The 17,702-nt window shown below is 48.4% G+C and overlaps 1 protein-coding gene across 7 annotated transcripts in view; it reads left to right on the top strand.

Moving 5' to 3' along the window:
- Window positions 1-17,702, top strand: part of EVC (EvC ciliary complex subunit 1) — an 88,936-nt gene that overhangs the window by 64,558 nt on the left and 6,676 nt on the right. For 6 of the 7 annotated variants that reach the window (XM_043447723.1, XM_043447719.1, XM_043447724.1 and 3 more), the window contains 5 exons: window positions 2,503-2,612; window positions 6,321-6,531; window positions 8,190-8,396; window positions 11,048-11,192; window positions 13,956-14,067. In XM_043447723.1, the coding sequence (XP_043303658.1) occupies window positions 2,503-2,612; window positions 6,321-6,531; window positions 8,190-8,396; window positions 11,048-11,192; window positions 13,956-14,067 (785 nt within the window). Of the gene's footprint in view, window positions 1-2,502; window positions 2,613-6,320; window positions 6,532-8,189; window positions 8,397-11,047; window positions 11,193-11,666; window positions 11,754-13,955; window positions 14,068-17,702 lie in introns of those variants that run through there. The other variant, XR_006265634.1, reaches the window with a different exon arrangement.

Genomic DNA, 17,702 nt, shown 5'->3' with positions numbered 1-17,702 from the left:
AACTCTTCGCATGAGGTGGCCAAAGTACTGGAGTTTCAGCTTCAGCATCAGTCCTTCAATGAACACCCAGGACTAATCTCCTTTAGGATGGACTGGTTGGATCTCCTTTGCAGTCCAAGGGACTCTCATGTCTTCTCCAACACCACAGTTCAAAAGCATCAATTCTTCGGTGCTCAGCTTTCTTCACAGTCCAACTCTCACATCCATACATGACCACTGGAAAAACCATAGCCTTGACTAGACAGACCTTTGTTGGCAAAGTAATGTCTCTGCTTTTTAATATGCTGCCTAGGTTGGTCATAACTTTCCTTCCGAGGAATAAGCTGCTTACTCACACTCAAAGCCTCTGTGAAAGTGAAAGTGTTAGTCGCTCAGTCATGGTTGACTCTTTGCGACCCCATGGACTGCATCCTGCCAGGCTCCTTGCCCATGGGATTCTCCAGGCAAGAGTACTGGAGTGGGTTGCCATTTCCTTCTCCAGCAGATCTTCCTGACCCAGGGGTTGAACCCGGGTCTCCTGCACTGCAGGCTGAACCACCAGGGAAGCCTCTGTGCTTTGGCCCTATTCTGCATGCAGCATGGCCATCTCCAGAAAAAAGCTACAGATGCAGGGAAGTCAGAGAGTCTGACCTTAAAGGTAGAGCCTTGGGCAACACAGTCTGGCTGCATGTTTCTAAGTGTTTGTTTCTCCTGGTGATGTGAGTGAGCTAGGGAGGTGCATGGTGGACCTCGGAAATATTTGAGCTTTGGAGACAGACAGATTTAGATTTGAGTTTCTGCTGTTCTTTTTAGTGTATCAGTTGTGTGGCCTGGGACCTCACAAGATTTTCGCAGACAAAGCCACACTGAAGATGAGCTAACATTCAGAATTACGAAACACACAGGGAACAATCTGCCATAAGTGAGAGCCAGCACATACAGCAAGCACCAAGTTTAGACCACAACAAACACCAAGAAATTCAGATGAAGAGACTATTAGAGAGCACTTATAAAGGAAGTATGTTTGAAACCAGAGGGGAAAAAAAGAGGAATTACTGGGATAAAAATAAGACATGCTATAAAAAGATGACATATTAAAAAAACTACATACTTTTATGAATGAGAATTGTAATCATGAAAACAGAAATTTAATGGATGAGTTAAATAGCAGATTAAATATTTTTGAAGACACATTGTGTGAACTAGGAGATAAAGGTGAGGAAGTAGTTGGGAACATGCATGGAGGGCTAAAGAGATGGAAAATATGAGAGGTTAGGAGGCATGGGAATAGAATGCGAAAGTCCTGGGGGAACTTCCTTAGTGTTCCAGGCATTCTAGAAGGAGAGAATGGAGAGAATGAAAGAGAGATAATATTGAAACCAATAATGGATAAGAAATTTCCAGAAGTGCTGACAGTCATGAATCCTAAAAGGTGAAAGAAATGTTGATTTAGATTTGTGAAATCAGGAATATATGTTAAACTTTTTAAATGTAGATAGAATAGAAATAGAATAGGTAACTTTCAAATCAGTAGAAGAGAACAGTAGTGATAACATAAAGATTCCCTTTAGAATAAAAGCTACAGGGTGCCTAAAAATAAATCTGACCAGTATTTATAAGAGCTTAATGGAGAAGACTTCCCTGTAGGTTAAACGGTAAAGAATTTGCCTGTGAGGCAGGAGACCAGAGTTCGATCCCTGGGTTGGGAAGTTCCTCTGGAGAAGGGAATGGAAATCCACAATATTCTTTCCTGGAGAATTCCATGGACAGAGAAGCCTGGCAGGCTACAGTCCGTGGGGTCACAAAGAGTCGGACACAACCGAGTGACTAACACAGTCCAGTGGAGGAGTTTATAAAATGTTATTGAAGGGATAAAGAATTGAGAAAAAGGCTTTGTTCTTGGATAGGAAAATGCAATTTCTACAAATAAGTCTATGAATTCAATCTAATTACAAAATGAATCCCAAAAAAGCTATTTCCCAAACTTGATATACAGACCCTAAAATTCATATGTGGAGAAAAGGAACCAAGAATAGCCAAGACAGTTTTGTACAAAAGAATATGGGAAGATGTGCTCTAGCAGCTATGAACTCTTGTTATAAATTGCAGAACTTAAAGTGTGATGTCTTGGTACAGACAGACCCGCAGAATTAAATAAAGAGCCTGGAATGAGATTCATGTGCATATGGAAACTATGTCAGACAAGGTGGCGTGACAGGCCAGTCATAAGAAGATAAGTTATATAAGAAATGGTGCCAGGACAACTCCTGGAGTAGAAAATGACAACCCACTTCAGTATTCTTGCCTGGAAAACTTCATGGACAGAGGAACCTGGTGGGCTACAGGCCATGGGGTTACACAGAGTCAGACACGCCTGAAGTGACTTAGCACATAAGAGAAAAAATAATTAAATCAAAAGAGAAAGAGGTTTTTAAAAATAAGAAACAAAAAGTATGATCCGACAAAGCAATGGAGGATGAAATGAACTTGAGGTTGACCCTGTCCCTCTGTCGTGGGGTTTAGGTGTGGATGGAGGAGTATGCACTGTCCGCTCTGCTACAGACTCACCTGAGAGATGACCATGAGAACATCATCCACCGAGTCCTGGGCCAGCTTGGCAGCCTCAGTGAAGAGTGAGTACAATTTTGTGCAGGGTGGGGGCTTTCTGTTCGGTGTCATACTCCATGCTAGCCTCCGTGCCCTCATCTGTAAGTTAACTCCCACCCTCCTGGGCCTCCCTTACAGTGTGGTTTTGAGAACAACCAAATTGTAAACATAAATATAAAATACAGTGATTGCAGAGTGCCATGTATGAAAGGTTGAAGTCAGACCTGGTGTGGGCACATGAATTGTTCTTACCCTCAATTTTCTCATCCACAAAATGGGTCTAACAATACCTACTTCATAGAGTTGTCTTTCATAGAAACTTTTAAAACACCTTTCGTGAGGTATAGTTTACATACATTATTTTTAAGAGTACAATTCAATGATTTTTAGTAAATTTTAAGAGTTCTGCACCCATCACCATGCAATTGTGAAACACTTCCATCACTCCAAAAAAGACCACTTTTGCCCATTTTCAGTCATTCCCCGTTTATTAATAAATTTTATATTTTAAAATATTCTTTCTATAGTTATTCATGTGGTATCACTTTTTCAGCTTCCTGAAAAATATTTCTTTTTCCTTATTTTACACAAGAAAAATTATTTGGGTATAGCTGGTTTTCTAGTTGCCCAGTCCTTTCCAGGAAATTATTTTTTGTATATATCAAGAAGCATGTGGATAGCTATATTGTTGGATAATACAAAGGAGGTATCAGGAGATGGAAACAAGTAGGGAGAATCTAGTGAGCAAGTTAAGGACAGTAGTGAGCAATTGGAAGATTTATCTAGTCTCAAAGACTATGTCTTTTAATAGTACTAATGTTTAGTCCATTTATATTTAATGTAAAACTTTATGGTAATATATTTGGATTTTTAATCTATCTCCTTTCTGTTTATGTTTTTCCAACCTGCTCTATGTTCCTTTTCCTCTCCTCTCTTACCTTCTTTTGGTTTAGGTGTTTTATTATTTTCTATTTTCTCTCTCTAATTTAATTATTAGTTATATATTATATATAGTATATATATAATATATACTAATAATTTAGCTTATTAGTTATATATTCTTTTACTGTGATTTTAGTGGTTCAGAGATTTTGAATTGCATCCTTTGTGTGCCAAAATATAACATATGTTAATATGTTCCTTCTTTCAAGACAGTAGAATGCTTTATTTCCATTCATTTTTCTCCCTCACAGAGGAAAAATGCTTTTCTTATTGGGCATTTTACATAAAGCATCTACCTGCAGTGCGGGAGACCTGGGTCTGATCCGTGTGTTAGGAAGATCCCCTGGAGAAGGGAAAGATTACCCACACCAGTATTCTAGCCTAGAGGATTCTGCATTCCATGGGTTTGCAAAGAGTCGAACATGACTGAGAGACTTTCGCTTTCACTTTCTTTATACATTTGCAACTCTACAAGATACTGTTTTTGGTTTATGCGGTCAGTATTCATTTAGATTTACACTTTATGTTGCTCTTGATTCTTTCCTGCATCTTTAAGTGTCCACCTAGGAGTATTTCTTTTTGCATGAAGGTTCTGTTTATTTTAGATTTGCTACTGACAAATTTTCTTAGAATTTTGTTTGTCTGAAAACGTCTATCTGCATTTTTGAGGAATGTTTTCATTCCAAGTTTAGCTGTCTTTTAAATACTTGTAAAGATCATCTTTTGTTTCTGATTTCAGCTGTTTCTGACTGCTTCTAAGATTTTCTTTTGTTCTTTGGTTTTCATCAGTTCATTATAATATGCCTAAACATGGATGTGGGCTTTTGTGCATTTCCTGTTTTATTTGTTTTTACTAAATCTATAGTGATTCTTGAATCTTTAATTTGCTATCATTAATCAGTTTTTGAAAATTCTGAATCTTTATCTCTTTAAATGTTCCTTCTGCTTATTCTCTTCCTACTCTTCCTGGGAAATTTATTAAATTTTTTTTACCTTAGGTTATTTGTCTCTCACATGGTATTCTATATTTTTGTTCCTTGTAGTTCAGTCTAGATAACTTGGTTTGACTCTCCTCCACTTCACACTCTTTTCAGTTGTGTCTTATCTGCTATTCAGTCTATCTACTGAATTCTTAATGCTGGTTACTGCATTTTTAGTTCTAGAATTTCCACTTGATTTTTGTCATAGTTTCCAGTTATCTGCTCAGATTCATCTTATCATTTAATTTCCTGAACATATTCATTATAGCTCAGTATTTTAATATCCAATATCTTGTGGGTATGTTTCTATTGTCTGTTGTTTTTTTTTTTCTTTATTTTTGGTCAGTGCTTATCTGTTTGCAAGTCTGGTTATTTTTATTGAATGCTAGACAGTGTTATTAAAAAAATGTAGTAATAACTTAGGAGTTTGAATGATGGGATCTTCCTCCAGACATGATTTCTCTTACTTCCAGCAGGGATTTCAGACAGTGGCAGATCAGCCACTCCATTGGTGAATTTAGCTGATTCAAAATTAGGTCTTTACAAGGAGTGATTCCTTATTCTTAGGAGTGTTTGCTGGTTCTCTCCTCCTTGGTAAACTGACTGACAGGTCTCTATTCAACTTTTCAAGCTGTAAGAAGATACCTTATGTTATAAAACCAAATGTTGAGCCTCTCTAAACCAGAGTTTCCTACTTGACTCATTGAGATAGGAACTCAAAAATAGTTCATGACTTCAGTTCTGAATGTGTTAATTTTGAGAATCATGTAAAAAATTTGAGTGGATATGTACTGAAGGCAACTGTATATATGCATCTGAAACTTGAGGAAGTTAAAAAGGTTAATCAAAGGACAGATGACTGACTATAACTCAAGTGTGGGCAGCAGAAGAGGATGGGCAGCAGAAGATGGGACAATTTTAACCTGTTGCCTCTGGAAAGGTCCCTTGTGGGGCATGACTATTTGGGCTGTTTCTTAGTGGGTCAATGTATTAGTCAGGATTCTCCAAACAGAACCAATAGAAGATACAGTATAGGTGATACAGGTAAAGATATAGGTGGGCTTCCCAGGTGGCGCTAGTGGTAAAGAACCTCCCTGCCAATACAGGAGACATAGGAGATGCAAGTTCAATCCCTGGGTCAGGAAGATCCCCTGGAGGAGCGTGTGGCAACCCACTCTAGTATTCTTGCCTGGAGAATCCCGTGGACACAGGAGCCTGGTGGGCCACAGTGCTTAGAATTGCAAAGGGTCAGACACAACTGAAACAACCTAGCATGCATGCATAGGTACAGGTATAGAGAAGTGGAGAAGTCACAAGATCCGCAGCAGGCAAGCTGGAGACTCAGGAGAACCAATATGTAATTTCAGTACCAAGTCCAAAGGCCTGAGAACTCGGGGGGCTAATGGTGTGACATCCAGTTTGAAGGTCAGCAGCCCCAAGACCCAGGAAAAGCCAATGTTCCAGTTTAAGTACAAAGAGAAGGAAGTACAAAGGAAAACCACGTCCCACTCAAGGCAGTCAGGCAGGAGGAGTTCCCCCTTACTTGTGGTTAAGTGGGCTTTTTCTTCTCTTCAGATCTTCAACTGATTGGACAAGGCCCACCCACTTTAGGGAGGACCATCTGCTTTACGCATTTATTCAAATGTTAACCTCATCCAGAAATACCCTCACAGCCCCTCTCAGAATGATATTTGATCAGCTGTCCATTCAGCCCATGGCCCAGCCAAGCTCACACATAAAATTAACCACCACACTCAGTGAAGCCAGGAACACTCGCCCCCTGCCCCTAACCTCCTCCCATTGTCTCCAAAGGTCCATTCAGTACGTCCTGCAGGCGCACGAACTGCTCCTGCGCTCAGCTCTCCGGAGGCTGGCTCTCCGCGGCAGCGCCATCACCACCCTGACCCAGATGAGGCTGTCGGGGAAGAAGGGCCTTCTCCAGGAGCTGCGGGAGCAACACGCCCTGGAGCAGGGCTCCTCCCAGTGTCTGGACGAGCACCAGTGGCAACTGCTCAGAGCTTTGGTAAGACCGTGCCTCAGCCCCCTGCCCACCCCAGAACAGGAGTTCTTCCTTGGCTTCCAGGTTCCAGTCTGGTTTAGTCAAAGCCCCAATCCTGGGGACTTCTCTGGTGGTGGCTAAGATTCCTTGCTCCCAGGACAGTGGGGGCCTAGGTTCGATCCCTGGTCAGAGAACTAGATCCCACATGCTGCAACTAAGAGTTTGCATGCTGCAACTGAGAAAAAAAAGGTCTTGCGTGCCTCAACTAAAAAGATCCTGCAAGCTGCAATGAAAATTGAGGCTCCTGTGTGCCACAGTTGGGACCTGGTGTAGCCAAATAATTAAATGAGCGCTTAGTTGCTTAGTCGTGTCTGACTCTTTGTGACCCCTTGGACTGTAGCCCGCCAGGCTTCTCTGTCCATGGGATTTTTTCAGGCAAAACTACTGCAGTGGGTTGCCATTTTCCTTCTCCGGGGAATCTTCCCAACTCAGGGATCGAAGCCACTCTCCCGTGTCTCCTGCATTGCAAGCAGGTTCTTTACCCACTGAGCCATCAAGACAACCCCCAAATAAATAAATAAATTTAAAAAAAAGAAATCCTGCTCCCATATTGTGTGGGTGGGGACAATGGCACAGTAGGTACCCCCTGTTGGGGGTACACTGTTGGGGGTACACTGCCCAAAGCTTGCAGTGTACATGGTAATGACAATTATACTAAAGTTGCACAAGAAGTCAGAACACAGATAGGTACAGTCATCATCGGGGGTTAAGAGAAGAGGGCTGTGTGGTCTGTTTTAAGGTCTTAACAAATCTAAAGAAAGACTGTGAATTGCCGGGCTGGGATTTAAACCCAAACAGGCTGATTCCAGGTCTCCTATAGCCACAGCTGATGTTTTTTGACCTACGAGTGAGGGACAAGCTCACCGTCTCTTTTTCTCGGCCCTGGAGGACCTGATGGGAAGCAGGCAGGACTTCCTACCCTACCTCCAACCACAACCTCCTTCTCCAACTCCTATTCCTTCAAGAGAAGGACTCCCCATGGGCCCTGCCTTGGCTTCCATGATGTCCCAGACTACTCTCAGACTCAGATGTGACTGAAGAGCCTCTCTGCTGTGTGACTTTTAGAAAGTTACTCAGCGTCTCTGCACCCCTCTGGCCTCATCCCTCCTAGTGTTCAGGTCTCAAAGTGGGGTGAACGAGTAAGTTCTTGTACGTGTAAAAAGCCGCGGATGGCACTGGGTACACCATTGGTGCTCAATATGCCCGAAGGGATCGGCAAGATCCCTAGGCTCATCCACTGTGTACATGTTTTTGCCAGCCCAGAGGTGCCCACTTCCTACCCCTTCTCCAGCCTTCCTGGGACCCCCGGCAGGGCTGACCCCACCTTCTAGTTTGGTCCTGACCAGAGCATCCCTTGACTTCTCTGGAGCTCAAACAGTAAAGAATCTGCCTGTGATGCGGGAGACCAGGGTTTGATCCCTGGGTGGGGAAGATCCTCTGGAGCAGGGAATGGCAATCCACTCCAGCATTCTTGCTTAGAGAATTCCATGCACAGAGAAGCCTGGCGGGCTACAGTTCGTGGGGTCGCAAAGAGTCGGACACGACTGAGCGGCTAACACACACACAGACCCTCCGTGCAGGCAACAGGGGGCTCCATTCTTCTCCCCGCCCGACTTTTCCAGGAGGCGCGCGTGCTGGAGGAGGCCGGCAGGCTGGAGGAGGAGGCGCAGCAGACACGCCTGCAGCTTCAGCAGCAGCTGCTGGCCGAGGCCCAGGAGGTCGGGCAGCTCCTGCAGCAGCGCATGGAGCGCGCCATCGGGCAGGCGCTGCTGGGCCACGCGCGGAACTCGGCCTCCAGGAGCCGGGCCAAGGACACGGACGACTTCAAGGTGCGGGCCGCCCCAGCCCCCGGGGAGCCCGGGGGGACTAGAGGCGGGGGTCGGGGGCGAACGAGAGGAGGGATCCGAGCAGAGCAGCAGCTGGGCGCCCAGGAGCCTCGGGCCCTGCAGAGCTCTTTGCCTCTGAGCCGCCTTTCCCCCCCGTAAGAGGGAACGCCTGCCCCATGGAGCGGTGAGGATTTCCGCCCGCTGCCCAGCCTTCTGAGCACCAGCTCGGTCCCTGCAGCAGCCCCCAGAGGACCGTCATTTCAGCCAGAGCCTCCCAGTGGGTCAATGGCAGATACCAGAGTCTGAGCCTAAGTCCCTCTCCCAGGGGCAGACCCTCCCTGCCCTTGGCCACCTCTGTGGGAACCTGAGCACCGGTGGAGTTGTCCCCGACGGCTGACCATTGCTGCTAACATCAGTCTGACCTGAGTAAACCATGGTTCTCTGCATGCACTGACAGTTATGACAAACCACAGGAGTGAAAACCGCCTTCGTAAGAAGTGACGTGGGCATCGCCCTTCTAAGTCAACAGAGCGGGGAGGGGCTTTGGCTTCCTCATCTCACTGGGCTCTTACCGCAGCCCTTGCCTGGAAAGGGTAATTTTTCTTCCCATTGTTCAGGTGGGAAGACTGAGGAGTTTCACTGGGCGGAAGACATGCTTAAAGCCTCCCAGCCTCAGTGAGCGGCTGGGGCTGGAGGCTGTTTGCTTGGCTTCTCCTTGCCTGCCTCCTCCCCCAAGCTATAAGAATACAACCCGTGTATTGCAGGTCTCAGCAGAGAGAGTCTGTGGCTGGTACCCACAGGAGGTGTTTTAGATCTGGGCTGGCAGCAGACCCCCCTGGGATGTGCCAGGACCCTCTAGGGCACTTCCATGAGTCCCTTCATTTACATAAAGTCCCTCACCTGCACAGCAGAGAGACTGGCCCCTCAATTCTGAAACACCCCATCTTGTTCCAGATCTCTGGTGTCTGCCACACTTCATCATCCAGACCTCAGGGCTAGTGATGCTGGGAGAGTCTCTTCCCTCTGCTAAAACCTTACAACTCTGACCTAATCAGTGGTCATTACGTGAAAACAGAATGAAACACAAGTGTGGCATATCTTGTCCTCAGCTTCTCCAAGGGATTCTGAGTCAGGATTAGATGATGGACCCCCACCAGGCACACACCCACCGGAAAGAACATGGGCCCAGTGTCTGGAAGGATGTTCTTTGCTGGACCTCTGTTCACAGGGCCCCTTAGCCTCAGGCCCTGCGGCAGGTGCTGGGACAGAGGAGCCAGGCGGCAGCATTCCTGCCCTCAGGGAGCTTGCCATCTACTGGGAGAAGACACGCTAACCTTGAGAAGTTGTACTGGATGGGAGCTGAGATGCAAGCAGTGCCAGGGGGGATCGAGAGAGGGCTGAAACGTTGGAGATTTTAGAGCAAGTGTGTTCGCTGACTTGAGTGGTACACCAGCTGGAAAAACTGGGGAGGAGGAGAGGAGGGTGGCCAGGACTGAGGCCCTGGAGAAGGGAGGTGGGCTGCCGTGCAGAGGGGTGGACTCCGCTCCCCTGTGGCAGGAGACTGGAGGGACAGAAGGTGTAATGTGCAGGTGGGTTTGCTGATTTGAGAGGGGAGAAGAGGGACTTCCTGTCTTCTGCGTTACATGTGCTAAATGAAATCCGAAGAAGGCCATTAGTGGGGGCTCCTGACTGGAAGTGCAAGGCCAGAGCTCAGAGTCCTTGGGGGCAGAGTCAAAGGTGAACGTTGGATGGAGAGGAAGAGAGAAGCAGTCGCAGTAAGGGAGGAGCAGGACCTAAGGGTGAGGAGATGGACTTTCATCTCTTCTGCATCCTGAGCTGCAGCCCTCCTTACCTCCATGGCTTCCGTCCACGCCCGCACATCAGGGTGTATTTCTCAGCTGTCTGAACATAACGAATCACTCGACAATAATGAATGGGCATTTTCTTTCCTTGCCCAAAGCTTGGAGCCATTCAATAAATGTTTGCTGAAATGGGGACTCGAACCTGACTTTTGCCCATCATCTTATGAGCTAAAAGGTGATGACTTTACGAGTGCCCAACCAACATGTCCCCAGTGATGGGGCATCCCAGCGTTTCTTCTCTGTTCTGCTTTGGGTCCGAAGGTGTGTCATTAAGAACTGCAAGTGACAGAAATCTGTGCTTAAATAAATAGAAGTTACTGATCTCACATAACAAGAAATGTGGAGGTAGGTGGTTCCAGGCCGGCACAGAGGATCAGTGGACAAGCCTCTCTCTTTCTGATCCATCATTCTTGGTATTGGTTTTTGTTGCCTCATGGTCTCAAAATGGCTATTGCTGCTCCAAACATCACTCTGTGTCCTGGCCAGAAGAGGGAAACAGCAAAGTCTATCACCCTCACCAAGGCTTTGCTTAATGTTGGGAAAAGGGCGGCCCTCAATAGACTCTCCCTAACATTGCATCTCATTGGTCAGAACTGGGTCATACACCCAGCATCAGACCATCCCTGACCAAGGAAAATAAGTTATCAATGCTGGTTTAAACCAGCCAGGCACTCTCCACCTGCTCTGGACCAGCCAAGTTTGGGAGTAAGTGGTCTATGGGAGTCAGGACTATGTTGGCCATAGCTGGCTCTGTGTGTGCCCTCTATTGAGACTTTCCCCTCCTGCCCACAGAGAACGCTGATGGAGGCGGCCGTGGAGAGCGTCTACGTGACCAGCCCTGGCATCAGCCGGCTCGTGCAAGCGTATTACCAGCAGATTGGGAGGGTCATGCAGGACCACGAGGAGAGAAGGCTGCAGCATCTGAAGACCCTACAGGGTATGGTGCCCTCCACGAGGAAGCCCTGCCAGCAGCGAGCCAGACGTGCTGTTAGTTGGGGATGGGGTGGGATGTCAGGGTTTTCAAATGGTTATTTAAGGGGATTTAATTTTTTTTGACGTTTTATGTATTTATTTATCCTTGCCTTGTCCTCAAAACCACCCTGAAGCGACCTTGGCTTCCCTGGTGGCTCAGATGGTAAACGATCTGCCAGCAATGCTGGAGACATGGGTTCGATCCCTGGTTGGGAAGATCCCCTTGGAGAAGGGCGTGGCTACCCACTCCAGTATTCTTGCCTGGAGAATCCCATGGACAGAGGAGCCTGGTGGGCTGCGGTCCATGGGGTCACGAAGAGTCAGACACGACTGAGCAACTACCACTTTCAAAGACAATGACTTGTCCCCCAAAGGCTTTTGAGAAAGCACTTAAAGAAACATATCTGTACAGTACAATAGGATTTTTTTTTTTAAGTAGATGAATAAGGCCAAGGAGAGGACAGTGAGATGAAGTTAACGTTCGGTCGTCATCTGGGACACATATGAGCACATTCCTACTTAAGAGGTAACATGTTTTTGCCTCTGGGCTTCCTGGTGGCTAAAGAGATAGAAGTTCCCTCAATTTAAGCTGTCACAGTGACAATGAGTAAGAACAGGCCAGTGGCCCATATGTGGGCACATTTACACCTGAGAGCCAGACAGTTTTTCCCTGTGGGCTCTCGTAAGAGGCCAGCTGGGGGATGGAGCAGACCAGACCCCCAGGGCCAGCAAGAACATCATGCAGTAACAGACAAAAACAAATTCCTTAAAGTCTCTTCTACTAACAGTCCTCCCCACACCCGGGGCTTCGGAGCAGGGTGGAATCCCATATTCTCTGATGGATTTTTCCTGGATTGTCCACAATCCCTAGATGAAGGACAGGCAGCTGGTCCTGGGGGCAGGTCTTCCGTGAATCTTATTTTTCTCAATGAGTTCAGCTGCCACTTTTTTCCTGTCCTTGCTCTGGGGAATTAGAGCTCTACATTGAAATAAAATCTGGGACCTGCCCAGAAATCTGCCAGCTGGCTACAGATCCTTCCTGATGGTTTTCTCCAGTAAGGGTAGGTCTCCTTTAGCAGGAGGCAGATGTGATTGATTGTCTCTGTGGAACATTCAGGAACGAGGGTGTTCACGTCCCTGCTCTAGGCTTCAGTTTCCCCACTTGTGGGGCTAGGCTCAGGCTCACCCTGTATCTTCTCAGCTCTAATTTCCTGCATCCTCTCAGCTTTAATTTCCTGCTCCCCTGATACCCCAAGTTAATGAGAAGATTTCTCAACAAATGCCTTGAAATGATGTAACTTGATCACATGAACTCCTTTTTTTCATTCAGTCAACTCTTAAGAGTCCTAGAATGCTGTGCCCCTGGGGGTCATCCAGGATGGACTTTTCTGTAAATTCTAGAAAGCTCAGGTCCAGGGAGGTCAGTGGCCTGTTGACATCTCATAGCTCAGTCAGTATGGCAACTAGGTGAGTGTAACTAGATAAATGTAGCGGCTAGCTAAGAATAAGCATGTTCTGAGACGACTAGCCCAGGTGACGCTAGTGGTAAAGAACCTGCCTGCCAGTGCAGAAGACAAAAGAGACTTGGGTTCGATCCCTGGGTTGGGAAGATCCCCTGAAGAAGGGCATGGCAACCCACTTTCCTGGTGAATCCCATAGACAGAGGAGCCTGGCGGGCTACAGTCGATGGGGTCACAAGGAGTTAGACACAACTGAGGCGACTTAGTACACAGCATGCACAAGATGACTAGGAAATAGGAAATATATATATGTTGAAATATGAAAAAAAAAATATATATATATATAGTTATGGCTATGGTCCAATAAACAGGCAGTTAATTCAGATGGTAGTTAGAATCCAGTAGAAAATAATTTTGATCGTCATCATCTGTTTCAAAATATACCATTGTTTTAAATAATAAAAAAAAAGAAGAAACATGTTCTGGTATATAGACCAGTGCACATCGGACTCAGAAAACAAACCTCTCAGCTCCTTGGAAAGCACCCCATTCAGCACCCACGTCTGTAGGACTCACTGCATGCCTACAGTTCTTCGTGTAGGATGGTTTTCTTTCCTGGTGGGGACTTTTAACCATTTGTGGTGGCCTTTTAGTGTTGACCTTTTCTTATTAGGCTTCCCTTTCTCCTGATACTATAAGAAAGCAGGGCTGAGCAGATGCAGGCAGAGCTGGGGTACTGCCCTCGGTGGTGTGTGGGGTGTGATGGAAATTGTGACTTCTCATGCACACGAAGCCCTTCCCAGGGTGAACCATGGGGCTGGTACACAGCACGCCCGAGAGCAGGCGTGTCCTGCTCACCTCTGCGCCCCAGCACCCGGCCCCTTCCCATCAGAGCATCAGTCCTTCAAACACCCACCTTGATCATTGTGCGTTATATGGGCTTCCCTGGTAGCTCAGCCGGTAAAGAATCCGCCTGCAATGCAGGAGACCCTGGTTTAATTTCTCGATCGGGAAGATCCCCTGGAGAAGGGATAGGCTACCCACTCCAGTATTCTTGGGCTTCTCTGGTGGCTCAGACAGGAAAGAATCTGCCTGCAATGCAGGAGACCTGGGTTTGATCCCTGGGTTGGGAAGATCCCCTGGAGAAGGAAACAGCTACCCCACTGCTGTATTCTTGCCTGCAGAATTCCAAGGACAGAGGAGCCTGGCGGGCTACAGTCCGTGGGGTGGTAAAGAGTCGGACATGACTGCACGACTTTCACTTTCAGGTCAAAGAGTGGAAGAGTACAAGTTGCGGAAGAAGCAAGAACTTGCCGATCCTTCGTCCGGAGCCGAGGTGGCGGGTGGAGCTCAGGAAGCCTCCAGAGCTGCTCACCAGAGGTGAGGCTCCCCACCGGCGGGGGGTCCCCACGCAGAGGTCCCAGCCCCTGTGCGACATGTGTGCCTCTAATACACTCTCAGCAGCTGACCTCCCGTGCATTCGCCTGTGGGCCTGGGTCTCCTCTGCCTCCCCCGCCCACGTGGGAGCCCATGAGCCCCCATCCGGTTCCCCCTCTAACTCCCAGCCCCTAGAAGGGACTTTGACACAAGGGCGCAAGTCAAGGTGTGCTGAGGCCTTCATTCCCAGGTCGGAGTGGTCTTCACGGCCCTGATGTGGGATCTGCCCTCTGATCCGTGCTTAGGGTTCCCCCAGAAGCAGACCCTGAGCTGAGGCCCCAAGGGCAGGTGGGCCCAGGAAGCATGGTGAGGGGGCAGGGAAGGAGGAGGAGGACTGTTTCCTGCTGCTGCCATAGCAACGCCCCCCCATCCCCCACTGCAGTCACACCCCGTGTTATCTCAGGGAGCCAAATGTCAGAAGTCGGGCTGATGTTTCTCTGGGCCTCCCAGGCCAAAATCAGGGTTTTCCTGGCTGGGCTTTCATCAGAGGCTCTGGAAGCTTCCAGGCTTCTTCAGGTGTTGGCAGAATCCAGTTCCTTGTAGAACTGAGGTTTTATTTCCTTGTGGCTGTTGGCTGGGCTCGCCCTGACCTCCCAGCGGCCTCTCTCTGGTCCTGACACATGGCCCCTGCATCCAGAACATGAAGTCTTGCCCACACTTGTCATCTCTTCTGCCACATCTCTGCGACCCCATGGAGTGTACAGCCCACCAGGCTCCTCTGTCCATGGGATTCTCCAGGCCAGAATATTGGAGTGGGCTGCCATTTCCTTCTCCAGGGTATCTTCCCGACTCAGGGACTGAACCCGGGTCTCCTGCATCACAGGCAGACTCTTTACCCCTGAGCCACCAGGGAAGTCCCCCAGTGATTGAGACCCACCTAGATAATCGAGGTTCATGTTCGAATCTTAAACCAGTAACCTTAATCACCCTGGCAGAGTCCCGATTACCATGCAACATAACATCTTCACACGTTCCAGGGATTAGGGTGTAGACACCTGTGGGGGGCGCTGTGTGGCCTGCCACTAGGAGAGAAAAGCCAATAAGGCCTGTGACAGTGAGGGGTTTCCATGCCAACTGAGGCCCAACCCCAGTCTGGACCTTCTTATGGACTCAAGGAGATGGGCATGGAGGGAAGGGCATTGAGGGTCATGTATGAGCCTCTAAATCACTGAAACTAAATCACACACCTGCACCCCCACTGGGCTTTGCTTCTTTATTTTTCATAAACCCAACAAGGTTGGACCAGGGGGTGGCTGAGGCCCCAGCTCTTGGGTCACTGGGGTCAAAGTGGAGCCCTTGGACCACAAGATGTGTAGAACTCAACTTCCAATGATGCCAGCAAGGGGTGAGGAAAATAGGGGACTTGTCTACCAAGTCTACCAAGCCCCTTCCACGTTGGTTGAGGGTCTGCCCTGGAGGCGTTAATTCTCCAGCCTTCTCAGGCATCCCTGAGCTGGCCAAGCCCCACACCCCATGGTCAGAGGAAGCCCTGAGACCTGGTCAGAGGTGCTCATAATGAGCCATTGGCACGCGTGGAAACTGTCCGTTGAAGGGCAGCCAGCCACCACGTGGGCTGAAGGGACGTGGGCTTAGCACCAGCATGTCCCCATAAGCACATACTTAGGTCCTGAGCTAGGCACAGGGGACAGTGCTTCCCACCTGAGAGCTCACAGCCTGGAGGGAGAGATGGACAAATTAAAAAGACAAGAAGTTGGCACAGGCACTATGATGAGGGAGGGGGCATTGTGGGACTGCAGTGGGGACAGGGGTACCTTGTCTAAGGAGAGGCATCTCGCCAGCTGGAAGTAGCAGCAGGACCACCACCCTCCAGGATGGAGGAAAGTGAGCTACATCCTGGGCCACCAGGTAAACCCCAGCCCTTCTCTGATGCTCCTTTAGGAAGCAGGATCCACAACGTCCCCCAGGTCAGACTGAGTCCAGCTTCCCCTCCGTAAATTCTCTGGCCATTCAGCAGTGGTCAGCAAATGCCCTGGCATTGGGTTGAGGCTGGGACTCACTCTGACTGTTGGCATGGCCTTCAAACTATGGTCCAGCAGTTCTCAGATTTGGGGGCATCTGTCTCTCGTGGCTTTCTGCTAAACATGCAGGTCACACCCCTGGACACCCAGACTCAGGGACTTGGAGCAGAGCCCAAGCATCTGAATTGCTAACACTCTCCAGCCCTTTGTGACCCCAGGGCTCCACTTTGACCCCAGTGACCCAGAGGAGGGGCCTTAGCCACCACCTGGTCCAACCCTGCTGGGGGTATGGAAAATAAGCAGCAGGGGTGCGGGTGTATGACCTAGTCTCACTGATCTTAGAGGCTCATACATGACCATCAGTGCCCTTCCCTCCATGCCCATCTCCTTGAACTCATAAGTGCAGTTTCTAGTGAAAGTCAGCCAGAGCTCCTAGGGACAGAACAGTGTGGTGACAACAGATACCGATTTTAAAAACGACATGAGAATAAGCACACACATGAAGCACTTCTCAGTCAGATGGCAAATTTCATAGTGCATCTCTTGTGAGGGGTGGGATTGTAAGCGAGCCCACCTAGGGATACCAGGTGATGCTGTAGCAGCCCCTCCCACCCTTCATGCCCTGAGCCCCAGGTTCCACATCTGTAAAATGGAGTTGCCTTAGCCCCTGTTGTTACGGATGTATAACTGTCAGATAAGCCATGCAAAGCCTGCAAAACTCTCACACCGAGGCCGGCACATGACGTTGGCACTGCACGTGGTACAATGTGAAATTCAAACAATTTTGGAACCAGAACTCTTTCAAATGTATATTTTTGAAATATCCATTCCCGTAGTTGAATTTGCGTCCACATAAGGCATCCACAAGCTGATGAACTCAACTAGGTGACCCTGTCCTCGGCTGGCTCTCTTGTCTTAGGTCCTCATCACTCCCCTCCTGGTTTGGAGCTGCAGCCTCTGCCCAGACCCCCACTCAGCCTTCCTGCTTCCTGTGCTGCAGCCAGGGCATCGCAGGAAACACCAGACAGTGTGTCTCAGATTCTCCCAGACCCTTGAGACTGCAGGGTCTTGCGTGGCTCCCCAGCTCTTGAGACTGAAGCCCCGCCTTAACCAGGGGACACAGTTCCTTCCCGGGCAATCCTGTCACTTCCCAGCATTCCCAAGAGCCAGGTCCATGGAGGAGATGATAAGTCAGCTGGATGACAGTCGAGAGTGACCAGGACTAGGGACAAGGTGGGTGTGGGACTGAGGCTGCTCACAATAGAAGCCACCTGGCCTCTGTAGCGGGCTGATCAGGGGTCCCCAAAAATGAGGTGAAAGTCGCTCAGTCATGTCTGACTCTTTGTGACCCCATGAACTATACAGTCCATGGAATTCTCCAGGCCAGAATACTGGAGTGGGTAGCCATTCCCTTCTCTGGGGGATCTTTCCAACCCAGGAGTCAAACCCAGGTCTCCTGCATTGCTTCATCAGCTGAGCCACCAGGGAAGCCCAAGAATACTAGAGTGGGCAGCCTATCCCTTTTCCGGCGGACCTTCCCGACCCAGGAATCAGTGGATTCTTCACCAGCTGAGCTACCAGGGAAGCCAAAAGGTCCAT

The sequence above is a fragment of the Cervus canadensis genome, chromosome 26 (genome assembly GCF_019320065.1).
Source record: "Cervus canadensis isolate Bull #8, Minnesota chromosome 26, ASM1932006v1, whole genome shotgun sequence".
Classification (NCBI taxonomy): Eukaryota; Metazoa; Chordata; class Mammalia; order Artiodactyla; family Cervidae; genus Cervus; species Cervus canadensis.
Note: the sequence above shows the minus strand (reverse complement) of the source record. Positions and strands in the feature narration are given on the sequence as shown.